The 22,450-nt window shown below is 34.5% G+C and overlaps 1 protein-coding gene and 1 long non-coding RNA gene across 7 annotated transcripts in view; both read right to left on the reverse strand.

The window, feature by feature from the left end:
- Positions 1-522: 522 nt before the first annotated feature.
- The window catches only part of RCOR3 (REST corepressor 3), a 53,934-nt gene continuing 32,006 nt past the window's right edge, over positions 523-22,450 (reverse strand). For 4 of the 6 annotated variants that reach the window (XM_025877721.2, XM_073900228.1, XM_025877722.2 and 1 more), the window contains exons 9-12: positions 20,441-20,518; positions 11,933-11,990; positions 3,631-3,872; positions 523-3,161 (exon numbers count right to left, since the gene is read on the reverse strand). In XM_025877721.2, the coding sequence (XP_025733506.1) occupies positions 2,817-3,161; positions 3,631-3,872; positions 11,933-11,990; positions 20,441-20,518 (723 nt within the window). In that variant the 3' untranslated portion in view covers positions 523-2,816. The remainder of the gene's footprint in view (positions 3,162-3,630; positions 3,873-11,932; positions 11,991-20,440; positions 20,519-22,450) is intronic. The other 2 variants (XM_025877724.2, XM_025877723.2) reach the window with 2 other exon arrangements.
- Positions 7,622-11,925, reverse strand: LOC141374029 (uncharacterized). The gene is made up of 2 exons (XR_012380583.1): positions 10,290-11,925; positions 7,622-10,211 (listed from the first exon to the last, which is right to left on the reverse strand). It is a non-coding gene; the product is annotated as an uncharacterized lncRNA (long non-coding RNA).

Below are 22,450 nucleotides of genomic sequence, written 5' to 3' on the forward strand. Positions count from 1 at the left end.
TAAAATAGTACAACATATTTACTAACTAAACTCAGTACTTCAACCAAAAAAACTTGGCAATATTCTTAATATTGTTTAAAATTATGACTGTCACTTTTTTTGCTTATTCCCTGTATCTATTCCTAAAAAGAATGTTGGCCTATATTAAGACAGAATTTTACATTCTTTCATCTTTATTCTACATTGCATTTTACTCAATTGTAGGATTATTGATTAAGGAAAAGTTCTGATCAAAACTTACCTTTCACCTCCATCCATATTACACTGGAATTAAAGAATATAGAAAAAATATTTTTTCATTAATATTACCAGGCGTATCAACAGTGTGATTTATTTTTAGTTATGTAATGAAAAAAATAGTTGGGTGTAGATTTTTCAAAAATGATAACCTTGACATTATGAAATGGTCATTAAAATATTTCTAGATTTTGCTTTTTTATAAAAATCAATATTTAGAGTTTCACAGTGAAGAGGTCCTAAATTCTTCATACAACATGAAATTATATAAAAATAGAAGACATAGACATCTTTAACTCTTTAATCCTTTGATTAAGCAGCAAGCATATCACTCTTCCAGGCCAAACACTGCTTAAACAAAAAAGAAAATTAATGACGTGCAAAATATTTACAAAATATGCAAAGCACACAATAAGACATCTCACTATATACATGTGTCGTATTACTAATGAAGCTCAGATTTTTCTACTGTGTGCTCTAGTGTACGTAAATCAAATCACAGCACATCCCTCAGATACAGCATCTTGGCCCACGGCTGGCATAGAACAGATTTTTAAACGAATCATAATATACTTAACAGCTGGACAGATGCTGGTGCTGACCAACTTGACTGACATGTCCCACACACTGTATACTGAAGGTCTACTGACAAGAGACAAGACAATAAAAGCCGTATAGTATGCACATATGCAAGACAATCTAAGTACTTTAAAAAAATGCTTTAGATATTTTCTTTTAAGATATATAACTGCCCACCCCCACCCCCGTGGCTTTTAAAGTAAAAATAAGTGTAAATTCTTGAATATGAAGAATTTTAAATCAGATTTTTATCTAGTTACAATCCAGGGGCAGGAACTATTTAAGATGATCCAATGAGAAAGACAAGATACACCCTGGAAAAGGTTTGTGCCAGAACTTAAGGTCCTTATGAAGAGAAGAGGTCTAAACTTCCAAATTAAAACTAATCAATGAATTTAAATCTAATAGCTCCTTAAGGCTTTAGAGCCAATGGTAGGAACTATTTTTCCAATATTGGGAATACAGGACTTCTCAAAACATAAATCAAGGGCCTTAGATGTTGACTATTTCATGAAGTAGTTCTAGATATGATGAGAATATAAATGTGCAAACATTTAGCCTTAAGTTCCACTAGTATAGTTATTTAAGTGATCTGTCCCTTTGCACAAGTCATGATTCCAATATGAAATCACCGTATCAAAAATATTAGTAACACATTGTTGAAATACTATAACTTGTAAAATATTCTTTGTAGGTGCTTAATGATTTATGTGTTCAATTAAGACTTGAAATGTTTTTGCTTCTTTATAAAAAGGGGGTCTCAGCATTTTAAGTTAACAGCACAATTGTGACAATATACTGATACATCTTTAGATAACACAGAACAAATTCTGAAATTTATTTTATGAAATAATGTTGATTTAACCCTAAACCAAACCCACAAGCACAGGTCGGCTGCAAGGAATACACAAATGTATCCAAATAGTACAATAGAGATTTATCAAGAAAACATCCTTTATATTAAATGCAGACCGTATTAATAAGTGTGAGGGCAATTTTAAGTCAGAACCTAAACACATAAAGGGTATTGTAAATAAATGCTTCCATAACCACTATCTCCACGTAACTGACAAAATATAATTCTCTTCTAAAGTCCCCAAATATAGGCAACTACTAGTTAAAAGCAGATAGCATTTAGAAACATTTTTTTAAAAAATCAAAATTAACTCCATTTTCAAGGAACTTAAAGACATTGTACTTCAACAAATTCTCATTTGTATGTAAAATTATTATTCCGATCCTCTTATTACTGGTAGATGACAGGTCAATGACCTTTAAGCAAGGACTTTGCATTAGGACCCTAAAGCGTATGTTCAAGGGTTAGTAGGTTCAGTACATTCTTTGTGGTTTCATATAATTGCTTTGCAATTGATTCAATTGCTTTCTTTTAAAGGAATATATTAAAATTCCTTTAGAAAAAAAAGCAAGATTTTTTGAAAAAAGGGATATGCACTATAATTCTTAAATATGCATTAAATGAACATATGTCAAAATCTGAAAAGCAGGCTATTTATTCTTGCACTCCTAACATAGGAAAATGTTGTTAAAAATTAAATTAAGGAAGAAAGAAAAAAAGTCAAACATCCTTAAGAAACTTAAGGAGTTTTCACAATTCCTAAGTCAGTATTTCTGTACTAAGAGCCTTGACTACGAAGAGGCAGAAATATAAAGAATCTCAATAAAATAAATACAGTAAAAACAAAACAAAAAAAAAACCTTGGTATATAGAATACTTAATCTTTTTTTTTCCTTTTACGAGATGTCGCTGAACGTATACTCTAGAAAGGAGGCTAACTGTAGGCTTTTTGTTGTGTAACATTTAGTTCGGTTGCACGAACCAAAAAATTTCCTAGACATCCACTTATGTTACCCTACTGCCACAAAACTAGTTCGCAGCCTCAGCATCTAGGAGGGACTGTTCTCTCCTCTTTTGCATCAGTCTGATGAGCACTGGTATAATGATGGGGTGAAAAGTTACTGTAGTTCTGTCCAATTTAATTTTAGTGCAGTGAGGACTGTGAATCTGTCTGAATTCCGATAAGTGATGGTGGCTGTTGACCACCAACCGTGGACAATACTGGTCTTGGGTTTAGACGGGGCGGCATAGAATTAGCAGGGCGAATGAGAGGTGGTGGAGGCTGATTTAAAGTTGGCCGGGGCTGGATGAACCGAGCCTGCTGCTGGAGTGGAGGAGGCTGCCGGTGAAGAGCAGGGGCAGCAGGCAGTGTTGGACGAAGAAGTGGTGGAGGCTGGTTCAGAGTGGCAATGGGGGCTGTTGGTGTTGGAGTGGATGATGGGGCAGGAGGTGATGGACCCAGAGTCCGAGGAGCCTGTGGGGTCTGTGCCTAGAGGTGAGGAAACAAAAATACATGTATGAGATGAGAGTTCCTAATGAACTGAATACAATATAGTTTGGGATGTCACAGGAAAAACAAAACAAATCAAAACAAAACAAAAACGTAACACCAGTGTTTTTTGGAAGCACAAGCTTCTTTTATTTTAAACAAAACAAAACAAAAAACCAAAAACCGAAAAAGCAACGAAGCTACCAAACAGGCATCTTTATTAGTAAACAGCTTAACACTGGAAATAAAAATAAGACTATGAAAGAACAATACACTCTCCATTCTTCTAGGATCAGAACTTAGCATGTCATTAGGACTTGAGAGTCACGAGAGAGGCACCACTGAGTAAGTGTATTGTCAACCTTTCATGCTCATTTAGCTAGTCCTCTGACAAATTAACCTTATAGAACACCACACAAAATGATGATTCCTCAACTCATATTAGCTCAAATTCCATACACAAACACACCTCCTCTTCTTCATCAGTGCTCTTCCCTGATGGCACATTAGAAGCACTTTTTGTCTCCTCCCCTAAAGTAGAAGCATCACCATTAGAAGCCTGGGTTCCTTGTTCTGCTTCCCACTCCTGCAATACCTCCTCTAAGTTAAACCGACGCCTGTAGTTTACAAAGAAGTTCTTCACTTGGCCAACAGTCTTGTTGCCAATTACATCTGCAATAGCTTGAAAATCTTTACCATATTTGCGGACACCTGGAAGGCAAAGTAAATAATACACCTGTGAAGGATCAATAAGGAGAGCTGTGTGTACTATACATCATGCACACACAAAAGATACCAGCAATGAAAATCCTTTCTCATAAACTCTGCTCATTTCTCAATTCTGAGATAGAGACTAAGATATCAGGGTCACAGATGAAAACTATCAATTATGTCATTTCAGTGAGCCAGCCACTTGCCTTCAACTGAACAATCAGAAACTTACCATTTTTTACATACTCAGTTATTTTCTCCAATCCTCTCTTGAACTCTCAAATATAGTCCATTTATTGTAAAGCATTGAATTCTTTGTTCCATCCTCAATTCCACATTCATTTATTTCCCTAGTAGCCAGTCACCTAAATTTGAGCAACACCGTTTGTAAACAAAACTGGATGGGAATGAGCCATCTCTTTTATCCCCTCAATGGACTGAGTGAGTAGTCTTAGAGTTCCCCCATTAAGAAAAGCATCATAATTTTGGTCTTAATACCAGCTTCAAGAGGATTACTTGCCTAATCTCACCAGGGTACCAATGAATAGAAATAAGAATTGAAACATAAAAAAGTGAATCATCACAATGTGATGGGCAAAAAAAGAGAAGCTATTTTTCAGAGTCAGTTGGATTTCAACTCATCTAATAGTTCCAAAGACTGTGTATGTGGAAGATTACAACTATACTTTATAGCCTAAAGAATAAGGTTACAGTAGTGGCTATGTGTACTTTTGCTTATCATCACTACCTTAAATATAAGAACATTCAGTTATTTGAGAACCTAACTTTTTGTAATGGGAATTTTATTATAATGAAAGATAATATTTGATTTATGAACTTGAGATAGTCATTTATACTACAGAATTTGGAATGACTTTATATAATCAAGATGGATAATAAACTGCCCTTAAGGGAATTCTAAAAGGACGTTCACTAACTCATCATTTAACTCAAAATAAAAGGTGTCAAAAATTTTGATTTTATAATTTCATAACTAGTGTTTAAAATACCAGAAAACAGTCACTCATTAATTACAAAGATGAAAAAGGAGAAAAAAATGATACTTATGATATTAAAGTCTATAATGTAACCTAAGCCATCAGAATCATGGGAATTTAAATAAATTCAACATGTATATAATCAAAGATGAGAGAATAATATAAGGATATGTTAACACCTCAGGAGAAATGCTAGATTCATTCTTATAGATACCTATTGGTATGATCTACCCAATTACCACGATACGACAAAATTCTTGTTTTTAATTTCTGCCTTTATTTTATATGGTGAACTTGGGAATGAGTATCTCTTGCTTATATTCAACTAGCCAGGCTTGACTCTAGGGGGAGTGCCTTTATCTTAAAGAGCATTTTGGGCAGGAAGTTTGACATTATTAAGCTATAATGAGTTTTAATATAGAGTTTGGGGTCTGTAAACTGTGCTCATTTGCTCTGTTCTCAAAGGGAAAGACATATGCATGACAATAAATTATGACACTTAACATTGTTTACAGTATTTAGCAACATAAGTTCTCTTTAAATCCATGAGCTGATTTCCAGTTCAAACTCTGTAACTGAGTAAAAATTCTAAGGGTGACTAGGTTCCACTGAGGGTTTATTTGACAATAAAAATCCAAGTTTATTTAATATTAGGAATTACTGCTACATATTCAAGTACTTCTCTACTACTTATACTTTGGAAAGTAATGACTCATTTGAGACTGATGCACTGAAAAATAACTCCTAACTAGAAATCAGACACAGAGTTCTAGCGATGCAGTAATTTTTACAAGGGATATTTAATTTACATTGCAGAAATGACCAAATCTACTGAATACATGAGTTTGGAAATGAAAACTTTAAATAAATCTAAGATTAGCTCTTCTGTATCATAGCAAGAAGTCACATTAAGACTATCTGACTCCAAGTATGAAGATATTACAATCCTCAGAACACCTATTTAGCAAAATATATTCCAAAACCTATCAGTAAGTTGTCCCCATGTCTGATTCCATTTTATAACCGTCCCCTCTTTTTTGATCTTCCATTTTATTTTCTCTTGCTCAAGGGACTTTACCTTGTCACCAACACTGTTGCACTTCCAGAATTATAGACCCCCAAACCAAAACTACTTTTTATAGGAGCCTTAGTTTTCCCAGACACTCTGGATGTCAAGGACTTTTTCCAAGTCGTCTAGGTTCTGAGTCACCCAGGTATGTTTATCATTAACTCAGGTATGCCATATAAACTACTTTGTAAAATCTTAAGGCTCAGACCATACTGCAGACTTTTGTAATCTGGTTGAGGATCCCATTCATGTCCTGAGAACAATGGGCCTTCGGGGATGTTAATGAGCTCAGCCTGCAGGATGGCTGGGCAGGGTCTGGAACAGCTAGTGCTCCTTGGCAGTCCTTTCTGGACAACAGCAGTCTCATGAGTTTGCCCCAGTGTGTTGTGACAAATTTCATAATTTTTTCTGTATGCCACAATGTGAGAAAAGTTGGGAAGTACTGTCCTATGAAATATAATGCTCAGTACACAGGAAGTGCTCAGGAAATAGGAGAGATTTTTCTTCCTCAAAGAGTCGCATATAGCTAACTTCTTTATTACCCTCACACTTCCCATGATGCTGGTTCAACAGCATATTTTGGTTAGAAGGTGGAATTCTTATGTCTATACTATGGCTGATAACTAGGTAAATTCTAGTGAAACACCAACTGAAGACTTACTAGAACAGGTCCTTCAGAAGAATCCCCAGCTAGGCTTCTGGAGGAAAACCTAGCAGGGGTAGCAATGCAGAGCAACTAACTTTAACAACCCAGGACATCAGAGCTACTTTACTTCCAATTTGTACGTGGAAGAAGGGTGGTCCATTCTTTTTTCACAATTTATAATAAGTAAGGTCATCTGATTGCTTTATCAGCGAGGGAATCAAACACAGTGATTAAATCTCTGTATCTTCCTGAAGATGTAAAAGGGTTAGGTCCATCTGAACCATGGTTTCAAATTAAACTTCTCACCTTGGGGCAAAAGGTCAGTTTTTAAAGGTTAGTAGAATGAAACTTTGGAAAATCCTGGAAGAGGTAAATTGTAAATTTCCCAGGAAGAGGAAAAAAGTGTTTTCAGTCAAATTTTGAAAGTTACAAACAACTTGCCTTCCTATGCTGGTAGATGATACCTTATAATCTTTAACATACACTTCTGAAATTTTGTTTGGGAATTAACATAAAAAAAAAACAAACTACCATCACATTTTATAAAAGCCCACATTTTCCAAACAGTATTCTTCATTCTGCCCAACAACAACAAAAAAATACATTTGTATTTTTTAAAATTGGGCTATTGAGGAGCATCTGTAGTGTGGTATTTTCCAACTCTAGACATAAAAACTACAGACTTTTTTTTTTTCCTCCTCCGGAGATAGAAGGGATATCATGAGTCTGCTTTTGGTATATTTAAAAAGTTATTTTTAAAATCTAATTTTGGGCTACCCCATTCCCCCAAAAAAGTCAAAACATTACAGTGGCAAGCTGCTTCTAGGCAGTAAAATTTGGGGGGATATTGTTTCCTGCTTCTTATAACAATATTTCTTAAAGTGAGCATGTACTTAGTATAACCAGGAAATCTATTTTTGAAATAAGAACATAGTGACATCTAGAAACTCCAGGGATGTGGTTCTTTCCTATCAGTAGGAGATTAACTTTAAACTCAAACCATTTGGGAACATGCATTTTTTCCCGCCTCCTATAAATCTCTTCAAGAATTCATATTAAAGTAAAAAAAAAAAAGATATCAACAGCAATTGGACAGTGAATGATGCATCTAGGTGAGGGCTAGAAGTCAAAATCATATATTCTCTTTCTAATATCTAGCCTTTCTCTTCTGAGTCTTGTGTTCCCATCATCTGTGTTACAAGTTAAGTTCTAACACGAAGAGGTTGGAAATTTTGAATCATGAATTATCTGAAGTGAATGCATCAGAGGGCTGACAATTATGCTTTTGGGTGTCCATTCTTATGATAACTGTTTTAATAGCAGAAACTATCTAAAGCAAATGAGTGTCTTTTAAATGGAAAAATATGAATCTCCTGATCTCCATTTACTTTTGATCACTCATGTACTGGGTTACAATCCCTATGTTTTAATCAAGTGCCGAATCTCTTTCTCCCTCCTTTAGGAACCATTCTAGCTTTTTTCTTAATGTATGAGATAAAATTTTAAAAAGAAGACAATTTCTAGGCTTGCAACCTAAAAACGAATGAAATGTATAAACTACAGGAAGAGAAGGTAACATTTAACTGTGAAAGCATAACTGATTTGAATGTAGTTCTGTCATTTCCTGTTTTATAAGAGAAGGCAGACAATATAAAAAAAAAACTAAACTAAAAATTAAAGCTGATATCTTGATAAAACCGGAAAAGTTTCTTGTTGTTTACTGTAAAATAGCACTAATATTTTAGTTGGGGACTGTATTATTTTTTAGCACTAATGATTATAAAATAAATGCGATAAAGAGAAGGCCTAAAATATTGTATACCAGGCTTCTGCCCCTCTACACTTTGAAGAGTCAATGTTTTGTACTATCATTTAAATGTATTATTATTTTTTTGAAAACAGCTAATAATTGTTCCATTTTACATGAAAAACAATACACCCAGAATCTAATTCTTGCTAAATAAGAAATGTTTATCACATATGAATATCTATCAAGTTGATTTTAGGATAATTTCTAAAAGCACTACAAATTAGAAAAAATATTTATACATATATGACACAAACTATAAACAGGGATATTTCCATTCACACAAATTGTGAAGACTATAATTAATCTCCTGTTGGCTAATCTGTTATAATAGAAAACTCAGATACTTAAGGCTGGCACAGATTACTGAAAGTATAGAAATACCATTCTTAAGTACTTTTTAGAGAGAGGTTTAAATTAGCCACATTTATAACATCCTACCTGGGGACTCTTGAAGAATGTTAATGAAGTTATAACATAGCTAGAACTAAAATTTAGAACTAAAATTAACATAATAAAGTGATAGATTACACAAGTATAAACATTCATGTTTGGTCTGAACATGATTTCCCCCCTTCCAAATAAGGGAGAAAGAAGGAAAAATAGTTCATTATTTATTTAAATAGTTATTATTTAAGTGGTAGTAGTATTAAGTAGATGGGGGAAAAAATGGGAAATATATATTTAAGCCCTAGGAAATGATCCTAATACACATATGTGGTTTTAAAGGAGTTAAAATAAAAAAGTTTATTTAACAGTATAAGTCTCACTAATGACACCAGAGTTTATATTTCTCTCTTCAGGTCACTCTAATAGTCAACTATGAGGGAGATTTAAAAAGGCATTTAACAAATGAGTGTTAAATCAGAATATATATACAAAATGTCTTAAAAAGAAAGTGCTTATAAACTAAAATGTTAATATCAAAACTTATATGATTTACTATTTTGTAAAACTGAAACAGTCGTAATAATATCATATAAAAGTTTATCACAAATAAAGATTAAAGAGAAGAAAAACAAAATAACTGCCTGCTAAGATAGGTCTTTCTGGACAGCAAACTACATGTTCAAATAAAAACTGCAGTTATGTACCTAACCACACTGAGATTCAGGTACATGTGACATTACTATAAGATTATACTGTTTATAAGACACACTTCTGAGCATTATGTAAACATGTGGGCTTATTAGCAAAAATGGCACTTTTTAGTTTTCCCTAAAATAACTATTTTGGACACAAATAGCTCTATATTGTTTTATTTTATGTAATGAACCCCCCTCCCAGAAGAAAAAAACAAAAAAACCCCTAAAAAACCCGAATTGAAACAAAAGTTCCACATATAGAGTTAAAGACATTAACATATCAAGAAAGTGCTTTCAAAATCCTAAGAACATGCATATTTTTGTACAAATTGCTGCATTAGTATAATTAAGAATTACTTTTCAAATGTGCATAAGAATACTGAATATATCTCAGCAGAGAGGAAATGTTTGATTATATCCATAAATATTATTTTAATATTTATAAACTAAGATAATGTCCATATATATAGCTCAAACTATACATGTAAATCTTGCCATTGTCCCTTCCTTTGAATGCAGCTCCGCATAATATTCAACCCAGGCATAAGATTCCACGGTAGTGCTGCAGAACGGTATCAAAACCTGAATGCTCTAGAAACATTAGCCCAGATTTTCCTCAGTGAGTCTCTCCAGAAAAATCCTTTCACTGGGATAATCTTCATATTAGAGTACAGGATTAATATACTAAACTTGAAGCAACTAAAATACTGGAAATCAGGGTTAAATTCTACAGGCTACACACACACACACACACACACACACACACAACAGGCTACACACACACACACACACACACACACAACAGGCTACACACACACACACACACACTAAATTCTACAGGCTACACACACACACACACTAAATTCTACAGGCTACACACACACACTAAATTCTACAGGCTACACACACACACGGATGGACAGAAATACAAGCTTTACATCAATAAAAGCAATGCTTCCCCAAATCACTATGTTAGAGCTGTAAGTCACAGATCTAAATTAATATGAAACAGCCCCTGAAAATACTAGTTTTTTTTGTTTTTGTTTTTTTTTTTTTTAGTAACATGGAGCTTGAACTCATGACCCTAAGATCTAGTCGCATGCTCTACCAACTAGGCCAGCCAGGCGCCCCTACTCATTTTTTAATCTAAATTTTAAACAGTTTCTAATTTAAAAATAGCTATTACTGAACATTATAAACTCATTAAACTTTGTTCTGACTCATTCAGAAACTTGGTTCCACAATTACATATGTGCTCAGTGCACATCCAGCATCCTGCCTCCATAAGATCAAGTATTTATTCTGTTTATGAAATGACTGTTTTGTGCCATATAGGCCAAAGAGAAGGCTGACATCATCCTGATGGCACTATCCTGTGACATTTTCTAATCACACTGGCAGGGTAATTCTTACTCTAGTCCAAACTGCAGTCATCTATTAATCAATCTTTAATTACATTATTCTCACATCTAAATGATACCTGCACATCCTTTTTGAGTTAAATATGTTCTCTGTGTTTGAATAATTAGAAATATTTTTCAAAGTATACTTCTATGTTTTGCAGGGGTCCAACTCTCTTATAGTAATTAACTTAGATAAAAAAGCTATTAGTTCTCAACACAAAGAGAGCTCAGCCAGGAAAAACCAAATTGTAGACCAAACTTATAATTACACAATCAGTCCTGCAGATAGTTTATCTTGAACGGAAAAGAAAAAAAAGAAAACTACAACACTGAATTAAAAAATATACAGTTTGCCCTTCCTTAAGTAATTCAAACATGAGAAAATCCAAGTTTATAACACTACCAATCTGCCCACAGGCATTCATAATACAAAAAGTGCTCTGCCATATAATTCAACAAAGCATTCTTATAAATGCGTTCAAAATGCTCTATGTATATTTTTCAATGTATCTCTTAACTTTCTCTTTTATTGTTTATATACAAGTACATATGTATTTTTAAAGTCAGGTTTCTAAGCATTCAGTGGCACATCTCTTAAGTTATGATACACTGAAAGTTAAGTAATCATTAATATTTTCAGCAATGACATTTGTCAAATAGAGAAACACTATTATACAAAGTAATTGGAAAAACCGGAAACATACAATAGTTTATGCTTTTAATGGTGAGTTATCAATGACTAATATAGTAAGAATGAACCCAACTGCAGGAAAACTGAAGCAAAGGTACAGAGAGACCATATGACTTGTTCAAGCTTGTCATCACCATCATTAAGGCTGAGAATGTGTTACGTGCTGTACAGGACCCAAAATGCATATAGGCTCAGTAAAGTCACATCCACAAGAACAAAACAGAATTCCTGGTTTTCAGGACTTTGTGGTAAACACAAGTGCCCTTTCTTGATCCATTTCTAAGGAAGGGAAGGACTATGATAGTCACCTTTCATGACAAGTTAAATAATTAACAACAATAACTGCTTATCTTTAATATACCTTGCACTGCTAGAAGCTGCTCCTCTGTGGTCCAACGGGCATTAATTTTCTGATTTGACTACAAAATTAAAGAGAAGTTTCCTAATGAGGATATGAAGACAGACATTTTTCCAAAGTGCTTATTTTTAACTTTTCACCAAATCATAGACATGAGATTACTAAAACTGATTTATGAAGATTCTGCTTTTATAAGGATTAAAAAATACATTGAGTTACCTTTTACCCACACAAAAAGATAATGAAAGGGAAATGTACCAATTTGGGAGAATGAACAACATTCACATTTATACTCTAGTCAGAGGCATTAAAACTGAGAAAATCTATTAGTCATCCATTTTCCAACTACAATGTTCCTATGACACATGGCAAGTGTTAATTTTAGCCTAGTTTTAAACATTTAAGAGACTTTATCTTCCTTAGAGAGGATCTGTGACTTGCTCTAAAATTCTCTTTACATTTCGATTAAACCTAACCTTACTCCATCAAAACCAGTGTTATAAATTAATACAGAACTGTAGATCAGGACTAATTCCTAAAATATTTCTTTAAATTTCTGAAGCAGAAAGTGACCCACTATAAGAATAGATTCTTTCCCCCTAAGGCCTCCCCACATTTCTCCCAATATTTTTGTTAAAAAAAAAATCCTAAATTTAGGACTTTCATTATGGCAAAACTACCATATTAAACACTAAATCAAATTTCATTCGTGTATACCCACTGATTAGTGCAAGGACCGTTGGCAGTAGAAGGAGGGACAGAGAAATAAGTATACCAGCCTACAGAGATTTACAGAAGAAACTGCCCAGATAAATTGGCCTGGTGTGATTACAGGATAAGCTGGGCAAAACAGAAAGAAAGGCTTCCTCTGAGAACAAGTGTTTAGGTTTTATCTCACTCACGGTCTTAGCAATAAAAATTTCTACAGTACACAGAGGTTCTGGGGAACATCTACTTTCTCACCACAGGTGAAGAGGTATACAAAGTAAGCATTCAGAAGAAAGAATAAAACAAAAATTCAAAATTAGAAAAAAATTATTAGGGAAGAAAGGAAAAAGTTTAAAAAAAAAAAAAGACTGAGTTAAAGGAGGAAAAAACCTAGAGCAGAAAGCACTGAACACCAGATGATGAGACTAAGAAGAGAGCAAGGCAAGGCCAGGCAGACAATGGATAAGCCTCAAGATGAGCATACTGGCAATGAAGCAAAAGAACATTAAAAAGGTAAAGAAAGGACGCCTGGGTGGCTCAGTCGTTAAGCGTCTGCCTTTGGCTCAGGTCATGATCCCAGGGTCCTGGGATCGAGCCCCACATCGGGCTCCTTGCTCAGTGAGGAGCCTGCTTCTCTCTCTCTTCCTCTGCTGCTCCCCCTGCTTGTGCTCTCTCTCTCTCTCTCTGACAAATAAATAAAAATCTTAAAAAAAAAAAAAAGGTAAAGAAAAAGAGGGGGCTATAGGCTATAAAGAAGCAGTAATAAGAGAAGGGTGAACCAAGGTTTAAAAAGTGAAAAAAAGGAAAGAAAAAGAAAAAGGAAACTTGAAATTCTAGAAATCTGAAATTCAAGAAAACCTGAAATTCTAAACATATGTTCCCCAAAAAGAGGATGAACAAGAATGGAATAGGAGTTAATATTTGAGTTAATACCCAGGCAGTCTGATGCCACCTTCACTGTGAAAGGTAGATAAAAGAGGTCCTTGGTACCCAAGGATAATTGGTACTAGAACCTTATTAAAACAGGTCCAAATATTTCAGAATAAATGGTATAACATAAAGGGTTGAGTGCAACTTAACCTGAAATATGAAACTAAAACTTATGAAAATTATTTTAATAGTTAATGACTTTGCTTATATGCTTTAATTTTATTTTTGGCATATCTTTGCTGACCATACAATGGTGTAATATTCACTGGCTTTGAAATTTACAACATGAGCACAGAGTGGGTCATTTTTGTTTTGAAGACCTCAACAATTTTTTCAAGGGCCTCCCTTAATTCTTTGTTACTCAAATTCTTTTTTGAAGTGAGTCTGAGTCAATATGCTTTTTTCTTCAATTGTTAACTCTGCTAAATACCCATCTGTCAACAATTTTGCAAGAGATTAAAGCCATTCTCTTGGCCTTTCATAGACTTCAGGAAGTTTTGCATCTTTTGCAAGGTTTAAAATTTCATTTTGGTTTGTGCTGTATTTGCATTACAAGAAAGTAAGAGAAGGATGTTGATATGATGGATGGGAAAGATACCAGCTAGAGTTAACTAGGGATAGCTCACTGGGAAAGATACCAGCTAGAGTTAACTAGGGATAGCTCATGAGCAGGGCCTAATTTTATAAGTGCTTAGTTCATTCGTGAATATTCTCTTGTTTGGCAACTTTCGCTTCTCTATGAATCCTTTAGACTAATGAGCATTTGGATACTGAGGATCTCCTGTAATACTACAGTGCAAGTTGTTCTGACGACTAAATTTAGAATAAATGTAAAATATATATAAAGCTATGTTTAGGATACGGGTAAAAAACACCTGGCACAGTGCCTAAGCAAGCAGAAGTTGAAGTTGATCAACAGATGTTTGTTAAACCTGAAAGGCAGAAACTGGAAGAAAAGGTATCATTAATGAAAAGGGAGCAAAAAATAAAGAGAAATACCATGCACTATGAAAGCTTATTTCAGCTTATAAACGAATCAGGAGATAGGATAAGTTAAAAGTTCAGAGTATACTGCGGATTCAAAGATGAGAGGAAAAAGTCACAATGACTAGAACAGGGAAGAAGGCCAGCTGGAGGGGCTAGACACTGAGGTTGGTTACAACAGGATAAATTTCTGAAAGGCAAAGAGCAGAAGACACACCATGTATAGGCAACAAAAGGATCAACAATTCAGAAGAAGTGATAAATACACCTGGAAAGTTGGTGATATTTAACTAAACTAGAATATGGTAAGGACCACTTTTGCAAGGGTAGTAAATATCAAGGTTAATGAGTTCACACTAAATCTGATAAGCAATAGATTTTTGGGGAGGGGGAACAGAGGGAGAGGAGCAGGATTCTAATCAGAATAAGACTTCAAGCCTGGAGAGCTGGGAGAAGGGTGGTGCTGTTAAGGACCTAAGAAGTCATGAACTGCTGATTGGGGAGGCGCAGGAAGGCAAGACTAAGATGATGACTGTAACTTGGGATTCACTGACAATGAGGTCATTCAGGTGGAGCTCAGCATCCACTTGAGGTTAAAATAGATTCATCTATTCAAACACAGCTTTTAAGGGTCTGGAAAATTGTATGAGGGAAAACAATGGAGTCATATCTTACTCAGATGTAAGGTTCTAAAACCTGCCTAAGAATTAAAAAAAAAAAAAGATTTTTGTTTTAAATTCCAAATTACTATTGAAATGTTCTTACAAAGGTGGTCATGGAAACAGGCACACAATCTCTCAGTAAGTCCACATGGCCAGATATTCCTCCAGCACTGAAATGGACCACTAGTTTTTCAGTTAATCCTAGATGAAGCTTTGGTTGAAATTTAGGGTAGTACTGAATGAAAAACATAAATACATTCTTAAATACTAGAATTTCAAGTCAAGGAGACTGCTCACACAGGAGGCCTGTGGAAGCTAAAGCCTTCTTCTTTTTTTTTTTAGATTTTCATTTATTTATTTGACAGAGAGACAGACAGACAAAGAGGCAGGATGGGGGAGAGGGAGAAGCAGGCTCCCCGCTGAGCAGAAAGCCCGACGTGGGGCCTGATCCTGGGGCCTGGGATTGTGACCCGAGCTGAAGGCAGATGCCCAACTGACTGAGCCACCCAGGTGCCCCACGCTAAAGCCTTCTAAAGAAATAGTGGATTCAAAGTTCCAGCCCCTAACTGCTTACTTTGCGGGAGACACTTGATAAATGGGAATTTAGGCAGGATTGCCAGCTCTCCTCTACTTGCTATTACTAAACATACTCCTTTTTACTTGGCTGAATATGTGTGGTTGAGTTTGTGTCATATGATGCAATTTTAGTATAGTGAAGTGATGAGCTTGTATGATGTTTCCAAAGAGAAGAGAAGTGAATTTTGAGGATAAAAACTTGGAGAATGCTTATATTTACGTATAGAAAGGAAAATTACAGCTGAAAAGGGAACATAATAGTTACAAATGATATCATATCACCTCTCAAAAATTAAAGGAAGAGAGAGAGGTTGTCATCTATGTCAAGGCTCAGGAAAAGGCAAGAAAAATGAGTTAGAGCTGGGGAATTTGATCAGCAGCAGCAGTGTTAGCCTTTAGCCTTTAAACAGCAGCTTCAGTGGAAAAATGCAGGGAGGAGGGTTGAAACTGCATTGAATTAAGAGTCTGTATGACAAAACAGAAGCAGTGGAAGAAAGGAAAGACTGAAGGAGAAACAGGGTCAAAATTTTTAAATACATAAGATTCCTTCAAGTTATTGATTTTTTAATTCTCTTTTAAACCCAAGACACTTTGGCAGAGATTTATTTAACTTACAGAAAGGACAACTAGAATATATCTAGGAATCTAAAATTGTGTAGTAGTTATGGTTAGCTAGGTAGTACCACTGAGAACATTCTTCTACAGCAAACCCCAGTCAGAAATACTGCTGTTTTTAAAATAATAAAATGTTAATCTAAACTAAAATAATCCAATATATAATAGTTATAAAACTAATAATATGAAAGGCCCCAAAGATCCTTCTAGAACAATCTATGACATCCTTCATTAATTCGGCATCTTTACTGCATCCTTTCCCTGCTAAATTAGTTCTCGTATCTTTCCCATTTTTGTCAGTAGTAGATTCATACTATCTTTAAGTTGAAAGAATTAGAAGAGGACACCAAGTTAAACCTTCCACCCGGTGCTGAAAATTCCATCCAACATCCATAATGAAAGAATGTCACCCACCTATGCATGAAAACATCAACAGATGGGGAAATTTCTAGCTTCAAAAAGCACTCCCAGTTTCTTCCTTCCTGGTTTCATTAATCTCCTTGTCCCACCTTCCTACCTCCAACCAAAACAAATCAAAGCATAACCCCACAGACCACCACTCCCCCCAACACTCTTACATACTTTCAAATAGATATACTATTTTCTATTTTGCAATGTTCTTTGGATTTATCACTTGCTGTCCACTCCTACAACTAATACCTGACCATACCAAAATCCCTTTTACCATTTACTTTATCACTCACATGGTTGGTATTTTAGCAGGTATGAAGTTTTCAATTTAGCCTGTGTAACCAGGTTAACCTTCCTAAAATTAAAAATTCCCATTATATCCTTCTTATATTGAAGAAACTACAGGGTCTTCCCATTTGACCTAATTTAAAAGGCAAACTTCTCTTCCTAGCTCTCAGACTTTTATACTCTAGCCCTTGCCCACTGACCTCTATCATAAAGAAGTCCCTGCAGAACTCAATCCTGTTAACATCCCTCTCATATACCACGTTCACTTGTCGTCTGCATCCAACTTTGCCTTCCTACAATATGCTTCATGAGAGAAAATTGTTTTACACTTTCACTAAATTCTCAATAGTAATCAGCACCACAATGAGGACATAAGTGTTCAGGGAATGCCTGTTGACTGTTTTTTTCCCTCACAGGATTTATATGTAAGTATTTTGAATGTACTGTTCCATACCAAGTCACTGTTCATATTATTCCCTTTGCCTGCCCTTTTTTGTATGTGCAAAACTCCTACTCATCCTTCAAACCTCAGCTGAAACATCCCTCATTAGGAAGTCATCCCTGATTATCCTAGCAAGAATGAGTAATTATCACTTGTTTTCCTGTAGTTTTTTACTTATAAATCTATCACACAACTTTAATCAGTTTGTCTTATAACATCTAGACTGTGTTTTTTTTTTTTTTAAGGCAGATGGAAAAATCCATCACACATTTCCCACAGTGCCTAAAACAGTGCCTTACATAAAATAAGTGATCAATAAATACTTATGGGAGTGAATAAATTTTCTTCACCAAATTTTTTCCTAAGTGAAAATAATAATCAAATGAGTAAGTAAAGCATCTTAGTAACTGTTTACTTCCAGTTGAGTTACATCACTTAGTAGCCTATTGTTCTAATGGTTAATGAAATTCTTTTATTATGTATTAGATAGAAATTCTATTATTTAAAGAAAAGGTGATAGATTACATGATTTTTCAAGGTCTTTATAAAGACTGTTAATCTAGTTTTTTGAAATAGATCTATTCAGGTTGTTCTTCCCTGCAAAGGAACAGAAATAATATGATAAATATAAATATATCCTGAGTGTTTTCTAGATAATAAACCCTACATACATTTTTAAGTCATAGGAGTTCAATAAATCAACCTCAAAGTAATATTCAAACTTCATTGTATGATTGGTAGAGTGCTAAGATTTTGGTTGTTTCATTTTGATCATTATTTTTACAAAAACCCCAAAAGATGTAAAAATGTCTGATAACTTCTAAGCCCCAAATGCATTTAAATGTGAGAATCAACATATAATTTTGCCATTAAATGAAAACTTTCCAAAGTAAGAGGGAGCAGGATATCAATCTAGGACTCCAACTGGATTCTAAGATTGTGAAATATAGCCAAAATTTCACTATTTACTAGATGTGACATTGATCAAGCCAGTTAACCTCTCTGAGGCCCAGATTTGTCATGTAAAATAGTATTTGCTTCATCTACTTCTTGGGATTTATGTGAGCATCAAATGAGATAGCATAAAGTTACAAATGCTATTGCACTTTCATGTCTTTATGTAATGTTAATGAGTGAAGCTATCCTTCCATTTTCTGGAAAATGTGAGGTTAGAATCATTGTTTCCTTGAAAATCTGGTAGACATTTTCTGTAAAACTGTCTGGGCTTGTTATTTCCTTATAAAAAAATGTTAACTGTTCCTTCATTTTACTTAATGACTATACATTTATCAGGTTTTCCTTCTTCTTAAGACAAGTTTGGTAAGATATATTTTCCTATAAATTTCTAAGTTTTATTTAAATTTTTGAATTTATTGACATAAAGTTCTTTATGGTATTCCCCCATTTTTAATATCTGCTATAATTTTTTTAACTTAATTTTTTAAGTTATGAAATTATAGGCATGTAAAGCTTTTGGCTTTTATGCATTTTAATGTATAATTAAATATGAAATTAAAACAATTTTTTTTGAAGATCTATTTATTTATTTTGAGAGAGTGAGAATGAGAGAGATAGAGTACATGAGAGGGGGGAGGGTCAGAGAGAAAAGCAGGCTCCTCGCTGAGCCGGGAGCCCGATGCGGGACTCGATCCTGGGACTCCAGGATCATGACCTGAGCCGAAGGCAGTCGCTTAACCAACTGAGCCACCCAGGTGCCCCAAAACAATTTTAATATAAGATTTAAAATAATTTTTTTCACAGTAATAGAAAGCAGTATTCTTTGTATTACTATCTTTAAATAAACAGAAATGTCACTCGAATGTTCGTCAGTTTATCTGTGGGTTTGGAATCAGATGTTATATCGGTCTATGTGGATTTCATTTTTTCCCATTATCTAACTTTCTTGAAAGAGACCATTCAAACAAAAAAAAACCAAGAACAATTTTATTCCTAATGATTCTTCCTTTCTGAAAGATTCTAATGAGTGAGACAGAATATGGTGCATTTGTTGTGAAGCGCTCCCCCCAACTCTTCTGCTCTCCCCACCAGACCCTCACGCATATTTCATTTGTAGATATTTCAGGCATCTTGTGATTGGGGAGGGGTGAGGGAGCATCCCATTAGGACCAAATAAGGATTATCTGATTATTAAATACATAGAAAGGCAAGTCCAGGATATGAAGCACAGCATAGGAATCTTAAAAAACAGAGAGAGACAAGAGAAAAGATTTATAATAGAAGCTTCTGTGAAAAGACTTGATTGGACTTTACAGGCATTTAAGTACTCCTATAATTATCATAAATATTAAATATATATTAGGTTTCAGAGGAAATAGAAGAAAGATGAGAAAATGGTTAATCTACCTCTTGCTTTTAGATTTCACATTTTCAGGGATAGGAGTACAAGAATGTTAATTAAGTCCACACACTAAAATCCTAATTAAAAATCTGAGCCAAAAGACAAATACCTTAAAATAAAAATTGCTAAAATTGCTAAATGAGCTCCTTTTCTTACGTTCTTTTTCTTGCTGTGTTATCAATTCACACAGGTAGGAAAAGGCTTTGAGCAAACACTGCTGCAGACCCAGATATGTACTGGCTTGCTCATCAATTACCTTCTATTTTCATGTGCACTGGGCCTACCAGTATAGCTGTTTTTCCCTACTTACTTTGCTTGATAGGAATTGCTAACGGCAGGAAAGAAATGACTTCACTTAAATCGTTAGCCAAGTCTCAAAAGACTATCTAAATGACAAAACAGAGACGTGACAAATTACCCACGCTATGACATCTTCAAAGTATTAACACATGCAACCAAAATAGTAAATACAGGATAGATAATTCAAAGAATAAGGTTTCTCCATACTTAGTCACATATATTCTTTAATAACATACCTCAGGAGGTTTGAATTCTTCAATTCCACCTTCCATTTTCTGTTTAAGTGCACTGTTCACTTGCTTAGCATTCTGAACCTTCAACAAAATAGCCCAAAGTATGAATCAGATCACAAGCTTAGGTAAATGTTTGAGTACTCAACAAATAAAAAGGATATATACCAAAACCTTCATAAATTTTATTTCAGGAGGACAGACACTTAATTACATTTTATCACACTTGGGGCCATTCAACTAATATCCACATCAATTACTATATATATCCACTAATCATCTAATTATATATATAACTAATATATCTCTAGTAGGCTAATAAACAGTCTACAAATCATAGTATCTGAGTATCTTTTAACAACGTCTAAGACACATGGTATATAGAGGAAAATTCCATCAATATTGCTCATTACCATGTTTGGTAAAAATAAGTTATTCCAATAAGAATAATAATGATGAGATTGGATAATATTAGGTGTTTATTAGGTTAAGCATCATTGTTGGTGCTTCACGTGTAATAAATCATTTAATTCTCATAACTACTTTGTTAAGAGTTCCGCTATAAGCTGACAGAGGCTTTCTCAAAAATCACCCTACTAGGCAAAATCGCACAATAAAAAACCACAGGATTTATGGGGAAACAGAGCTAGGGATCCAACACTGAAAAACTTCATCAATGACACATAAAAAAAGATAAGAACCTCATAAAAATGATAGCAGATTTATGCATTTTAAATAATAAAGAAATTTAGAAATGCTACAATAAAGATGGTACTTAACCTTGGAAAAGACCTGAGGTTGCTTACAGAAATGTCAAATAGTTGCAGCTTGTGAGTTACTGGGAAGTGGTAGAAGGAGGGTTATTTGAAAATCAGATGAAAAATTTTAACACCAGATAGGATATGTGTGGTTCATAACATACAGTGAATTGAGGGAGCTGGTATACATCTGAGTGTTTGTATATGTACTCAACTAGGTCAGTTTTCCACTGATAAAAATCAAATATAAGCAAATGCAAAATTCACATTATAGTCAAATTGTTCCCTAGTATATCAATTGTGTTGGAACAAATTCATGTTTTCAAAATAAGCATTATAGCAGAACTGACTCTACTTTTACTATAATCATTTTACAGATGAGGAAGGCTGGGCACAGAGAAGTCAAGAAACTTTCCCTATGCTACAGACAGAAGCGGAAGAACCTGAATCTGAACTATGCCAAGTTTTTAACTACTACTCTACTAGCAATATTATTAATCTTTACCTAGAATATTAAGGGTTAGGACTTTTGTTTGTTCATTTGTTTACATTTTCTTCTTGGTTTGCTTTTTTTTTTCCAGTATGGACAATCAAATATTTATAAAGTGATTTGTGAAATTTTTTCCTGAGATCTTAACACAGGTAAAATGTAAAAATCTAGGTTGATTCAAATGTAGTTAGTTGGTCAACCATGTTAGACACACAAAGGTAAAATGTAAAAATGTAAATTCTCAGTCTTTAAAGATTTCATAGATTAGTGGGGAGATATATAGAAGTATGATAAACACTAAAACACCTAACCTAGACTTGGAGAAAGAGAGAAAAGAGAGCAAGTATTTTGTATTTATGTTAACAGGCATGGGTAATGGGGAAAATAGGGTAAGTTTTCCAAAGAAGATGATACCTAAATTTAGTTTCAAAGGATTAACGAGAATTAAGCAGGTAGGCAAGGTTGGGCAGGAAATGCCTTCCAGGCAGAATAGCATGTAGGAAGACAGGAAAGCAGTTAGGCTGGGACTGAACAGAGAATTTGAATTCTGCCTAAAGATTGAGAAAAAGATTTTATTTGTTTATTTGAGAGAGAGTGTGCGTGAGTGCATGCATGCAGGGAGGAGCAGAGGGAGGGGGACAAGCAGATTCAGTGCTGAGTGTGGAGCCGACGTGAGCCTCAATCTCATGACCCTGAGATCATGATCTGAGCTGAAATCAAGAGTCAGACGCTTAACCGACTGAGCCACCCAAGCACCTCGACCTAAAG

This window comes from Callorhinus ursinus, unplaced genomic scaffold (assembly GCF_003265705.2).
Source record: "Callorhinus ursinus isolate GAN/ISIS: 27379988/994484 unplaced genomic scaffold, GSC_fseal_2.0 scaffold13, whole genome shotgun sequence".
NCBI classification, from domain to species: domain Eukaryota; kingdom Metazoa; phylum Chordata; class Mammalia; order Carnivora; family Otariidae; genus Callorhinus; species Callorhinus ursinus.